Here is a 14,422-nt window from a genome sequence, read left to right on the forward strand (position 1 = left end):
TGGACTAGGAAGGAATAACTAGGTATGTGGGAAAAGTAAATATTACGGTAAAACATTTGCGACATGTGACTGAAATGTCTTGTACTTACGGTAATGACGCTCTACGTTGATGCGCGCTGCGAAAACAGTTCCTGTTTACATTTGCTGTCAAACGTGATATTTTTATGCCGCGTCTACTAGAAGGAACTCCAGTTTTGTAGGTAAATTGCACGTTTAACCTACACTTTCATTCGTTAAATGTCAATCTTGGGCGTACGCAATGCATTTCGCTATTTGCCTCGCGACTAACTAGGCTTTTTTTTTCATGTAACGTTAAGGTTAGAGAACGACTGGTTTTTAAAACTCACCAAACGTTAAGCATACAATATGTTTAGTAAGCAGTTAGCCTGATATCAGCAGTCTCTATAACGGAGGAAGTATGTTGAGCGTTTATAAAACTGAGTAACAGTTAGAGAGAATGAAAACAACTCTGGCTTGTTATGACTCCACCACCTCTTCTTGAACTTTTACTGTATAGGTTATAATCGACGTGAGCTCTCATAAACACCTGGCATATATGTGTCTCACCGGCCCTCTGGCCCCGATTGATGTGTGCACTCGTCTGATATCTGCGAGGAAAGCCAATGTCTGTGTCCGCCCTGCGACTCATCCGCGTCCGCAGGCTGAGCTCCACCGGACCGGCTGTGAAGAGATCACTGCCATGGAGAGATTATAGTAAGACCTACTGACATGCCCACCTACATGTCTGTAAAACAAAAGGTTTTCTAGAAATGCAGCTCACTTGGATTTGAGACACAGCCTTAATGTATATCTGGCACTTTCCAAGATACTTACCAAATACAACAGGGCCTGAATAAGTAACCCTGGACCACAAAACAAGCCATATAACGGGTCAAAATTTTGAAAATGAGATCTATATATTACACAGATTTATACAAAGTTGAATAAATAAGTTTTCTATTGATGTGTGGTTTGTAAGGACAATATTTGGCAGATATTCAATTGTTTGTAAATCTGAATTCTGAGGGTGAAAAAATTTGCCTTTAAGTGAAGTCAAGTTGTCCAAGTGGAGTCATAGTAATGCATATTACTACTAATAATATTTTTATATATATTTACAGTAGGAAATGTACAAAATATTTACATGGAATATGATCTTTACTTAATATCCTAATAATTTTCGGCATAACAGAAAAATTCATAATTTGGAACAATACAATGTATTATTGGTTATTGCCACAAATATGCCCGTGATAATATTTTTGTGGTCCTGGGTCACATGGCATCTACATATATTTTAAAACCATTTTATATATATTTTTATATAAAAATTAAATAAACAGCCGATAGGAAAAATGTTTTGTAATTATTACTAATAAAGTTTAGGAACAGTAAGCTTTTTTATAATAATACTTTTATTTAGCAAGGACGCACCAAAGGTGTCAGTAAAGAGATTTATGTTAGTGTTAAACAATGTTACAAAAGATTTATACAGTGCCCTCCACTAATAATGGCACCCTTAGTTAATATGAGCAAAGGTGGCTGTGAAAAAGAAAATCAGCATTGTTTATCCTTTTGATCTTTCATAATAATAATAAATAAATAAAAATAATTCTAACCTTTAATTGAAGTAAAATAGTTGGAAGTGAAGGGAAACTATCATTTTGAAATATGTTTTTCTCCAATGCATGTTGGCCATTATTATTGGCACCCCTAAAAATTCTTACAAGTAAAATATCACTAAAGTGTATTCCCATTCATATTTATGTTTTAGCACACCAGGGTGACTAGGATCATGAAATTGTCCAGCCATGACTTCCTGTTCCACAGGAGTATAAATATGAGGAAACACAAAAGGCCAAATTCCCTTAATCATCATCACAATGAGTTAAACCACAGAATATAGTTCTGATGTGTCTTGGGTCTTGGGCTCAGAAAGAATAAAAAAATCTATCAAACAACGCCAACATCACCACATGTTGTTTGGGAGGGTTTGAAGAAAATTCCTCCTCGCTCATCCAGAAACAAACTCCAGCATATTCAGTTCAGACACGACTGGAGCTTCAGACGGACCTGGTTCTGTGGTCAGATCAAACTAAAAAAAGAGCTTTTGGCACAAACACACCAGATGGCTTTGGTGCAAACAGGGATCAAAAGTCCCCCATGGCCACGGTTAAACACACCGATGGATCTTTAATGTTGTGGGTCTGTTTTTTTGCTGGAGGTCCTGGACATCTTGTTCAGATTCATGGTATCATGGATTCTAGCAAATACCAACAGATAAAAAATCAAAACCTGACACTTCTGCTAGAAATCTGATAATGGGCCGTGGTTGGATCTTCCATCAGGACAATGATCCAAAACAAACATCAAAATCAACACAAAAATGTGTGACTGAGCACAAAATGAAGCTTCTGCCATGGCCGTCCCAGTTCCTGAGCTGAACCCAATAGAAAATGAGTGATGAGCTGAAGAGAAGAGCTGGAATCTGAAGGATCTGGAGAGATTCTGGATGAAGGAATGGGCTCTGATCTCCAAACTCATCAGGCCTTACAGAAGAAGACTCAGAGCTGTGATCTTGGGGAACGGACGGCGCAATAATTGTGGCCAACGTGAACGAGAGAAAAACCTTTATTTCATAATGAGTTTCCCCCACTTTCAATTGTTTTACTTCAATGAAATGTTAGAATTTTGTAAAAAAAAAAAAATTTTTTTTGAAAGATCAAAAGGATAAACAATGCAGATTTATTTCCACAGCCGCCTTTGATCATATTTACCAGGGGTGCCAATAATTCTGACCAAAACTGTACTGCATGTTTTATTTATTGCTTTTAAAAATGGACAGATTTATTCTGAATGCTTAACTAAATGCTGGTCTTCATCTCTTTCTTTTCTCTAGGAAAAATAGCAAAAGTGACAGGAGCAATAGTATTAGGGTAGGTTTGCAGATTCTTATTTTTAGTTTTTGAACGTATCTTATAAGCCGTGAGTAAAATTATATTGTTCAATTTCACAGAGAATGTCAGAGTAAGCAGATTAAAATACAATAATATGAAAAATAAAATATGAAATAGAAAAATAATGTCTTCTGAGCCAGATTGTTATCCCTCTCTGAAACACATTGTGACTTTATCATGTTTGCTTACACAGAGGCTGTGTTTTCATCACATATGAGGTGGTTACTCTCAACCAGGCCCTCACTATCGACACCAGTGCAATACTACAGGAGAAGCACAAGTCCTACATCTACCTGACTCATGCCACTAATAGGGAACAGGAGAGCCTTGCTTCTGGTACATTGAGTTTTTGTGTTTGAGACAGTGTGTAAATATCTGAAAAGCTAAAAGATTAATTTGCATTTACCCCTTAAAAGCATCTTGCAAATGAGGAATACATACTACACCACTACTACAAACGGCAGTGGTCCTGATTTGCTGAAGAAAGTACTGTTAGTGATAAAAATGAGGCGCTTTGAACAAACTCCCAAGGTTTATTTTTCTCCATCATGCCCTGATGGAGTTTTGGTTCCTTGCCACTGTCGCCTTTGGCTTGGCTTGCTCAGTTGGGGACAGTAAAAATATGATTAAAGTTATTCAACTTATTATACAAATAAAATGTATGAATTAGGTCTTATTTAATTCTATAAACTATAATACTGATCTGCCAACATTGTTGCTATATGATAAATTAAAATAAGCTGATAACATCACTGTTTTCTCCAGTACGACTGTACAGCCAAATCTAATTTTGTTGCAATATGATCCTGTTTGACACTGTGAAGCTGCTTTGACACAATCGTGATTGTAAAAGCGCTATATAAATAAAGTTGATTGATTGATTGATTGAAACACTAAAAATAATTTGTGGTATCTGAGTTATAAATCAATGAAGCAGACAAGACAGGAGTAGTGAACTTCATCCAACTTCTTTACTCTTCCACATCCATTCTACGCAACCTTTCAACATTTCAGACTTACTTTTCAAAATAGTAGTCAACAAATAAATTCACAAATACAACAGAATAGTGCAGTATTTTTATGTTTCCAGAGGTATTTGATCAGTTTTTGCAGGGGCATCAGAATTACATTTTTGATAGTATATTAGAATTGTATTGTTTGGTATGTTGTACAATCAGACAATAAAACAAAGGTGTAAAGGTAAAGATTTATCTTTAGGAAATTATTAATTTCCCTCAACAGACAATATTCCCTTTTCAGGCCTCACTATCAAGACCAGGAAGGAGCTTCATAAAGCAGCTAGAAAGTTTCTTGAAATTACTTCAAGAGTTCTGCGTCGCCCACTGGACGGTGAGTAGTTTCTTCTCTTTTTGATGGCAATGACAAGTCATGGTGCCTGTTAATGCTTTTAAAATATTACAAATAAATATTAGTTTACAATAGTTTCGTATTAGTTTACTGTCTGAAACAAACTGCATGGTTATACTAGAGGACATGCTTAGAAAAAACACCTAGTGAGTGTGTTTCATTGCATCTCAGGAAGCATCTGCTGTTTGATGAATGATGAGTTTTTTGACCTAGATATCACCTGTAGCTTCCCAGAGAGTAATTGTTATCTTCTGTTTTAAATGGGATGGGTATCTTCTGCATAATGTGTATTCTAATACACTTTCTAATACTTTTTTTATTTTATTTTTTATCACTGCATACTTGGCATCAGGTTTGAGACTGAAGGGTAGTTTATAATATAAACTACTGTTCAAAATTTGGGGTCAGTAAGAACACAAATATAATATGACGATTCCCATAAAAATATTAAGCAGCACAACTGCTTGATAATACTAATGTTGATCATAAGAAATGTATCTTGAACACCAAATCAGCATATTATAATGATTTATCATGTTGGATCACTGAAGACTGGAGTATTGATGGTGAAAATTCAACTTTTATCACAGTCATTTTAAGTTGTAAGAATAATACACAAGATTTGTGTCAAATAAATGCAGCCTTTTTCTTTTTTCTTTTTAAATCTTACAAAAATCTTTCAGACCCCAAACTTTTGAATGGTAGCGTATGTTTAGCAGCACAAAGCAGTTTAGAAAAGTGTGCCATAATAGTAGACTGATAGGTTATAGAAAAATGTAGATCAGAAGTAATGTACTCTGCATGGTTAACTGAAGGCATCTGTTTCCATTTGATGTTAAAATCATAATTTCATATGAAATCATTACTTTAAAGGCACAAATATCCAAATACCAATAGAGCATTATATTTTGTTGATCTGTGTACTTGCATTATCCCAAACGCTTCCAACAATGTTTAAATACAGAGAAATCCTCTATTTTACCCAGTTACGTACCGTGTCCTTGTGTCGCCTGTCAATGACATCATATCTGCGCTACCCTCACACACACAACGTAAAGAGCAGAAGTGGCGACTGCAGCATAAACAGAATAAAAGCTCAGAGACGGTGTTTGGCGCAGGTCTCTCTCATTAGCATTCGCTTTCAAGGGCTCTCACGCGTCCTGCTTCATACCACTGTAACGCTAATAAAACTTTAATAAATTCACTCATTCATGAACATGATTTCTGCCCTAGACCGTCGGATACCTTTCTATCGGCTGTGGAGGTGAAGAGTCAAGACTACACGCCTCTGTTTTGAATAAGCGACCTCTAGTGGTCAAACTTATATACTGTGCCTTTTACTTAATTTCTAGCATGTCATTGTATTTGTAGTTCTTTGAACTGAGCATGTGTGTAATTTTGTTTTAAATCAGAGCGTCTCAGTCATCTAGACGCAGATCCTCATGAATGTGCGCTATGGATGCTGCTGAAAAGAACCTACTCTGCCGACCGGGCCGTGAGACATCAGGCTGTGGAGGAACTGGCCCAGAATCACCACTGGGAGGGTGAGAGTCAGCAGCACTTTAACTAAGCCAATTACATTTTATGCTGTTCTTGCTGAGCAAAAAACACATCACTATTCATTCTGTGGTGAGCTCTGATTGATCTTTTGTCTTGTCCATCACAGATTATCAATACCGGACTGCAGCACAGGTGGTAGATCAGCGCACATCTGTGGCTCTCACCCGCATACCAAACGTGGACCTGCGCTTCTTTCTCCCTCCTCCTCTACTGCCACACATTGATGATGTGAGTAGCTATCATTCAGACAATAGCCTAATTGAACTGCTGTGTAATGTCAGCTGCTAGTGCTAATGTTTTGCGCCTGTATAGGATATCTCAATAGAAGATGAACTTAGGCAGTTACTGGCATCCCTGCCCCAGTCGGAGGTGGATCAGTGTGTGCAGTACTTCACTTCCCTGGCGCTTAGAGAGAGCAGCCAATCGCTAGCCTCTCAACGGGTGAGACATGAACACACACATTTTCTCTATAGGGGAACTGATTTTAAACAACAACGCATAAATGTTTGTGAGCTGTTGAAGCCATCAGCCAGCATTATTGCAACTTATGTCTTAAATAATTGTGTTTAACAGTGGAATTACCGGTGATAAACCAATCAGAAAATCAAAACCGACTGGCCACTCACATGAAACACCGTGAATGGCGTAATAATCACCCTACACTCTCAAACTACTTAAATATTTGTATATATGTGCATATTTTGCAGTGAACATAAAATATATTGTTTCTGTATACATAATGAGCATCTTTAAATCAATAGTTTTATATTTATTAGTCATTTTTTAAGGCCTAATGGGATTGTAGTTCTTACGTACACCGTCCAGTACCTTAGTCTATTTGTTCAAAATATTTTTTTGCTTCAAATCAAAAGCTTGTAATATTATGATTCTCTTCGCAACTGGTAGGTTTGGTTCATTTCTTAAAATCCTTTAACAAAGTTTTTTTTTTTGAATCCTCATGGGAAATATGAATGGGAAAAACACTTCCAGAACCAAGGCTGCTGAAAAAGTGTTGCACTTACTCTATTTGATCAAATTTATATCCAGAGAAAAGAGCCAATCTGTAGGATGTGCATTTTGTTGTGTGGTTATAGGGAGGGCTGTGGTGTTTTGGAGGAAATGGGTTGCCCTATGCACAAAGTCTCACTTCTACCCCCTCTGAGAAGGTGGAGACGTTCTGCATGCAAGCCCTGGTGCAGCACTCAAAGGTAAAGACTTACAAACTCTGCAGAATGACATGCATTTACAACAAGGAAGTAGCCAAAGATAAAAGAAAACAGGATGCTTGTGCAGGATGTGATATTTGTATATATGCTTGACATGTACCTTCAGTTTTATTAAAGTCCCCATGTAGTCAATAATTTTGTCCCTTAAAACTCATCTTTGATGATGTATTTTTTAAAAAACAACAATAAAAAATGCTTTAAAATAGCTTGAATGTAACTCTACACCCTTGCTTCATTTCGTATACACAGGCCATGAGTATGCGAATGAGCCCCGCCTCCACTCACTCGCTCCAGCTCAGAGATCCACTCGCTCAACTTTTACTCAAGTTACTGTAGTAAACGCTGCACAAAGGTATCGCTTTTTACAGCGTCAGACACATAACGGTAATAAATATGATTAGCCTTTAGCTTGACTACGTTATCAAACAGCTAATAATGCTAATGATACACAAACTATGTTCCCGTTCACCATCTCCGTCTGCCTTTTAAACATCAGCATCCTTAAAAACGCTTTAAACATCACAGTTAAAGATATTCTAAACCCCGCACAAATGCTGACGTAATTGATTACAAGGTGGTTTGTGACGTCAGAAACACCAGTGATTTCAAACCGTGTTTCTGAGACTGTCTTTGGTTCACTGCAGTTTTTAGGAGAAAATACTCTGCAATGGTGTTGACATGAATTTGCACATGGTTTGTCTGAAAGCATATTAAAAACACCACATAGACACAAACAACATTAAAAACTTGTTGATATTAATAAACAAATAAATTCAAAGCATTTCCATTTGTGATCATGGACCACAAAACCAGTCATAAGGGTCACTTTTTATGAAAGCTAAATAAAAATGCTCTGTGTAGTTTGTTAGAATAGGATAATATTTGGCCGAGATATGACTATTTGAAAATCTGGAAACTGAGGGTGCAAAAAAATGTAAATCTAGCATATTACTTAGCTATGCATAATACTACTTATAATACATTTTTGATATATTTACGGTATGAAATTTAAAAAATATCTCCATGAAATATGTTCCCTATTGATACTTGATACCCATACAATGGATTGTTGGCTATTGCCACAAATATACCCGTGAGACTTTTTTTGTGGTCCAGGGTCACATTCGGGTTGTTCTTTGTTCACAGGTCCGCAGTCATTGTGACCACATTGTTGCTAATGGAGGACTGCAGCTCTTGCAAAGAGTCTACCAGCTTCGTGGAGACTCTCCGAAAATTCAACGCAACATTGTGCGCATTATTGGAAATCTCGCCCTGAATGAGAGCGCACATACAGCCATAGTGCAGTCAGGTTAGCCTTGTCCTTTAGTATTACTGATTCATTAATTCGATTTTTATTTTGAATAGAGTATTTTTTCCTTTGTGGTTGTCCTTAAGGTTGGATGTCTGTCCTGGCTAAGATGATCCAGTCACCACACATCATGCAGGCATCTTATGCTGCCCGTGCTTTAGCCAATTTGGACAGAGATGCAGTAAGAGAGAAGTACCAGGATGGTGTTTACATTTTGCACCCACAATGCCGCACAAAGTAAGCATGCTAGCTTATTTGGACTGCATCCTATGCTCACCAAGGTAGCATTTATTTGATCAATGATAACATTAAAAATAGTAATATTGTGTAATATTATCAACATTTTAAATCAACCTTTTCTTAAGCTGAATTTTCAGCATCATTACTCCAGTCTTCAGTGTCATATGATCCTTCAGAAATCATTCTAATATGATGATTTGGTCTTATTATTATCAGTGTTGAAAAACCTTAATATCTATATCTATATTTTGTAGAAAGCATGATACTTTCAGGATTCTTTGATGACTGGAAAGTTCAAAAGAAAAGCATTAATTTGAAATAGAAATCTTCTGTATCATTATAAAAGTCTGTACTGTTACTTTTTATCAATTTAATGCATCCTTGGTGAATAAAAGTTATAATTTATTTATTTCCCAAACTTTTGAAGGGTAGTGTAGATCAGTGGTTCCCAAACCTGTCCCGGGGACCCCTCACCACTGCACATTTTGCATGTCTCCCTCATTAGACACACCTAATTCAAGTCTTTCAGTCTCTACTAAAGAGCTGATAAGTTGAATCAGGTGTGTTAGATGAGGGAGCCATGCAAAACGTTCACTGGTGGGGGTTCCCCTGGACAGGTTTGGGAACCACTGGTGTAGATGATATGTTTTACTAATATATAATATACACTGCTTCTGTTTAGTGAGGATTAATCGTGTTTTCCATCCTGTATATTCAGCCAGCCAATCAAAGCTGATGTTCTCTTCGTGCACGGCCTCTTGGGAGCAGCTTTTAAAACGTGGCGTCAAAAAGACTGTGACATGACGGATGATGACAAGCTGGAAGGGGTCCGAGAGGACTACACTGAATGCTGGCCCAAGGTCAGATATTTTCTTGAGGAAACGGCTAAAATCACAGTTGCCCAAATACTATTTGCGGTATAATGGCATTACAGGGCTTCGGAGGTATTTTGAAAGGCAGGAATTCAAATCTTTTTTTTGTGTATTTTCCACAGTCATGGTTGGCTGAAGACTGTCCAAACCTCAGAATCCTGTCTGTCGAGTATGACAGCCATTTAAGTGACTGGAAGGCTAAGTGTCCTGCTGAAAACCAACGGTAAACAGTCCTGGTGTGAATATTCAGTGATCTGCAACTCAATGTAGCATCGATGATGTCAATGTTTTTTTCACTTTTTGTGTGTTATACAGGAAGTCGTTGGCCTACAGGAGTCAGGAACTGCTAAGGAAGCTGAAGGATGCTGGTGTAGGGGACAGGCCTGTGGTCTGGGTAACCCACAGTATGGGAGGTTAGTCCATGGTGGGTCTTAGAATAACCAGCACCTAGCTATGAGAATAACTTCCAAACCTTTGGGTTACATTTATTTGCGAAAGAATAGCTTTTTACCAAAAAAAAAAAAGTTTAAAAGTATTTGCATGAGTAAGTGTGTGATCATATAATGTAGCGCTAGCCAAAGGATGACAGAAAAAACAGATGCCGATATAGGTGCACTATGTAGTATTTTTGCAGTAAAATATCCAAAAACCACTAGGCCGGTGTTATATATTTTGTTCAGTTGAGTACTTACAATATCCCAAATGTTTCCAACTATTTGTAAATTGTGAGAAAATTGCTATTTTAACTAAGGACCGGGACGTTTCAGCATAGCTTTTGAGGGAGTCGCCTGTCAATGGCGTCATATCTGCGCTACCCTCAGCTTTATTCTGCAGAAGCGCTTTTCTCTTGGCAGTGTGAACATGTCACAGCAGCGCCGAGCGAACGCACAGAGGAACGTCATAACATCATTTTAAACACACTTAAATGTATCTGATATGATAAACAGAGCTGCTTTACCTGACTGGAAAAAGCGGAAGTGCGCGCGCCCGGCGACTGTGTCCCGTCATAATAAAAGTCCTGGTACTCGCGAGTCGTGTGTGTGTGTTTGTATAACAATCGCTCCAGCGGCCGTGCTCAGCTCCACAACACTCGCTCCTGCTCTGCTTCACTACAGTAACGTTAATAACCGCATCCATGAACGTGATTTCTGCCCAAGTCCTATTTTCCACCGGCTGTGAGGTGAAGACCACATCTCCCAAGATGCTCCGCTCACACCTGGAGTCATCAAAATACGCATTTGTTTAGAATAGGCGCCCTCCAGTTGACGGAAAGTTGCATAGTGCACCTTTAATTGTGTTAAATATTTTTAACACATTAAAATGGGAACAAAAATATTTATCTTAGACTAAAATGACATATTCGACTGGGACTTTGTTTTTTAAAGCCATTTGTAATATGGGGTTAGTAAGTAACTCTTATAATAATTTGATTCATAGGTTTACTTGTGAAAAAGATCCTCTCGGATGCCTCAAAAGATCCTGACCTCAGTGCCCTGATCAAGAACACGAAGGGAATTCTGTTCTACAGCGTTCCTCATCACGGCACATTCATGGCTGGCTATTCTGTAAATGTCCGATACCTCCTGTTTCCTTCCATTGAAGTGAAAGAACTATGCAGAGGTATGTTGTGATTTCTTTTTGTTCTCTGAATTTTAATATAATGTCAATGGTGCAGTAAGTGGTTTCTGAGAAACAGCTGATATTTGAAATCAAACGCAAACAAACACACCCCTCCCTTCATTGCTCCGCTGCTGATTGGCTCACTCTTTCCTTCCCATCATAAGGGTGTACACCCCCTACTGCTGATTGGCTCACTCGCTCTCCTCTTTTATAATGAGTGGACACGCCCCCTACTGCTGATTGGCTCACTCTCTCTCCTCTTTTATCATGAGTGAACACGCCCACTACTGCTGATTGGCTCACTGTCTCTCCTCTTTTATCATGAGTGAACACGCCCCCTACTGCTGATTGGCTCCAAGTGTGTTGTGGTTCTCGTTTCGATCCACTTTCAACAGCGTTTCTTAGAAATCGCTCACTGCACCTTTAATTCCTCCTGATAAGGTTACGATCCGACTTACGGTATGTCTCATTGTACATAATTTTTCTGTTAATCTATTTCTACTCAGACTCTCCAGCTTTGCGGGACTTAAATGAAAAATTTCTCAGCATTGCAAAGGATCGAGAGTTTAAAGTCATTAGCTTTGCAGAAACACTGCCAACCTCCATTGGGCCAATGCTCAAAATTTTAGTAGTTCCACCCCAGTCAGCAGGTAGGTCAGAGTAATAAAACAAGCAGCAGCAGTTCTTTCTTATATAATAACTGTCAGTTTAAGGTACCTGATATCAGAAAACTACATTTCTCCTTTTTCTCATTCAGATCTGGGTATTGGGGACCTCATCCAGGTGGACGTGGATCACCTCAACATCTGCAAGCCAGAAAGAAAGGACTCTTTTCTCTATAAACGTACTTTACAATTTATTCAGGATGCTCTTGGAGGACAAATAATGAAGTAAACTCGGAAGTCCAGAGTCCAAAACCAATCTCTTGCCATGCCACTGCCTCTTGAGGATTCAACCATTACATTAAAAAGTATATATAGGTTTACTTTTGACTGAAAAGGAGTGCTAAAATTGCAACTGAACTTTGTTTCATGAATCCTTCAACCATTTCCTATGGAAGCTTGTTTCAGCCACAGAATAAAACACTTTAGATGTTTTATTCTAAAAAATAATTGTTTTTAAGATAATTGTGACTTTATATCATGATATTCTGAGATTGTGAGATTAAAAAGTCAAAATTACCTCCTTTTTTTATGACGGAAACAATCTTCCATCATTTCCTGTCCATTTATTTCTGAAATGGGAACACCAATGACCTTTCAGGTTTTTTTCCATGTAGAAATTCTTGCCAATGTGAATATGTTTGGTCAAAACATCTGGGTTTACCGTTTCACATGTTTTGCCCACTTCACTATTGCCTTGTACTGTATTTCACTTAAGTTATTTTAAATGAGAACATTTCAGCATTTATTTTAACTGTAAGCTATAACAAAAATAAATAAGGGTCAATGTTTATTGTTCACTATATCATGATGGCATATTTTAAGTCATTATGAGAGTCTGTTTTATTATATTTAATTTTCTTTGGGGGAAAAAAGTAGTAACAGACTTTAAAACTAGCCTTTTTTCTTACCTCACCAGCCTTCCTTGTATTCCCTACCTCAGACACAGGTTGGTAGTGATGTTGGCTGTCATTTAACAGTATGTTTTTTTTTTATCAATGGATTAATTGAAGTACTTACATGGGACTACTTTATTTTGATGGTGACTGTGCAAGACACAATTATTGTCAAATCTTTATCACATCAAATAAAGCTGTGTATCCTAATTTATATTCCACCTAATCATATATTATTGCTATTTCCACAATTTATGGGATTATAATGAGATGTTTTTTCTTCTGTGTATGGATGGAGCAGGACTCCACTCCTCGCCAGAAGAGGACAGTAGAGATCAGATATTGATCTAGTCAGTTAGTAGAGGAAGACTATTGTTACTAGACGGAAATGTAAGTGTCAATGTTTAATTTTCTTAAATATTCGGGTTTGTTAGTTCATAAGACGTGCGTATGTGCTTGCAGAGACGCTTAATGTGTCAAACGTTAGAAGCGATTACAAACATTCATCATGTACTGCTAACTTTATGTATTTCTTATGTTCAAAACAACTTTGCCTTTGTCCTCAGATATAAACACGCTTTAACTGAAGGGACAGCAGTTAACACATCCCGTCCAAAATGGTTAACGTCTTAAAAGGAGTTCTCGTTGAATGGTAAGTTTTACAAATCATAACGATGTAAAGGTACATACAGTTAATGAGAAGAGGGCTGTCAAAATTGTACCTTTAGGGGTACAACAGCTTGACACTGTATCTTTTTTTTACTCCTAAAAGGTGCATATTAGTACCTTAGAGTACTAATATGTACTTTAAGGTAGAACTATTAACCTATTGTTGTCCTTTTAAGGGAACTACCCTACAAGCGTTTGTACCCCTAATTTTGACGCTCTTTTCTCTGTGTAATATACACGTTGTACCCAGTCAATGCCTAACAAACAAACTATTCTATATTTTAAAATAAGTCATGCTCCATTGCACCTTAATTTATTACTCTTCTTTGAAAATATAAAACAGTGACCCAGCCATGAAGCAGTTTCTTCTATATCTGGATGAGACGTCTGCGTTGGGGAAGAAATTCATCATCCAGGATTTGGATGACACGCATGTTTTCATCCTAGCTGAAGTCGTGCAGATTCTCCAGGAGCGAGTAGGAGAACTGATGGACCAGAATTCATTCCCCATCACCCAGAAATAAACGTCTGAATCTGACAGCAGACTCTACAGTCTGTGAGAGCAGATGGACATGGAGATTCTTGCAGCACAATTGGACAGATGCAACTGACATATAAAGATGACTGCCCGCCAGAATGATGTCTATGCTCATCAGAGAGAAATATAATTTTGTGGTTTAAGTTGCATGACAGTTTTATTTGAATTATTGCTGTGTTCTGATTATTAATGAATTGTTTTGAGTCTAGAATCGCATTAGCAGCAGAAACAAACAACTCATTATATATTATTTAAAATTTTCAGCATTTCAAAATTGTATAGAAAGTATATCATACTACTGAAAGTAGATGATTGAAGATGTTGATATTTATATACATGCATCAAATAAAAAAAACTGAAGACAATATAACAAAGTATGTATTTAATTTGCTTTCTGTGTGCATTGCAATTAGTCTTAAAAGCTACCCAGACTGCTATATAACGATATATGCTGTGTGTGTGTGTGTATATATATATGTATATACATATATGCATGTGTGAAGGT

The 14,422-nt window shown here is 37.5% G+C and overlaps 2 protein-coding genes across 4 annotated transcripts; both read left to right on the plus strand.

Annotated features, from left to right (window-relative positions):
* The first annotated feature begins 76 nt into the window (after nucleotides 1–76).
* On the plus strand, nucleotides 77–13,362 carry serac1 (serine active site containing 1). Of its 3 annotated transcripts, XR_010898013.1 has the most exons (18): nucleotides 81–200; nucleotides 518–714; nucleotides 2,900–2,936; nucleotides 3,151–3,293; nucleotides 4,218–4,307; nucleotides 5,738–5,869; nucleotides 5,992–6,113; nucleotides 6,198–6,326; nucleotides 6,980–7,093; nucleotides 8,258–8,420; nucleotides 8,507–8,657; nucleotides 9,379–9,520; nucleotides 9,655–9,755; nucleotides 9,848–9,945; nucleotides 10,970–11,152; nucleotides 11,659–11,802; nucleotides 11,910–12,122; nucleotides 13,277–13,362. XR_010898013.1 is itself a non-coding variant. In XM_067416818.1 (17 exons), exons 2-17 carry the CDS (start codon nucleotides 624–626, stop codon nucleotides 12,044–12,046), a joined length of 1,977 nt encoding a protein of 658 aa, XP_067272919.1. In that variant the 5' UTR covers nucleotides 77–196; nucleotides 518–623; the 3' UTR covers nucleotides 12,047–12,924. The 3 variants fall into 3 exon arrangements, 2 of the variants coding, with proteins under 2 accessions (XP_067272919.1, XP_067272918.1); XM_067416818.1 differs by lacking the exon at nucleotides 13,277–13,362 and having other exon boundaries at nucleotides 77–196; nucleotides 11,910–12,924; XM_067416817.1 differs by lacking the exon at nucleotides 13,277–13,362 and having other exon boundaries at nucleotides 11,910–12,924.
* On the plus strand, nucleotides 13,046–14,276 carry gtf2h5 (general transcription factor IIH, polypeptide 5). The gene is made up of 3 exons (XM_067416821.1): nucleotides 13,046–13,100; nucleotides 13,277–13,362; nucleotides 13,723–14,276. Exons 2-3 carry the CDS (start codon nucleotides 13,328–13,330, stop codon nucleotides 13,901–13,903), a joined length of 216 nt encoding a protein of 71 aa, XP_067272922.1. The 5' UTR covers nucleotides 13,046–13,100; nucleotides 13,277–13,327; the 3' UTR covers nucleotides 13,904–14,276.
* Nucleotides 14,277–14,422: the final 146 nt, after the last annotated feature.

The sequence above is a fragment of the Pseudorasbora parva genome, chromosome 15 (assembly GCF_024679245.1).
Source record: "Pseudorasbora parva isolate DD20220531a chromosome 15, ASM2467924v1, whole genome shotgun sequence".
Classification (NCBI taxonomy): Eukaryota; Metazoa; Chordata; class Actinopteri; order Cypriniformes; family Gobionidae; genus Pseudorasbora; species Pseudorasbora parva.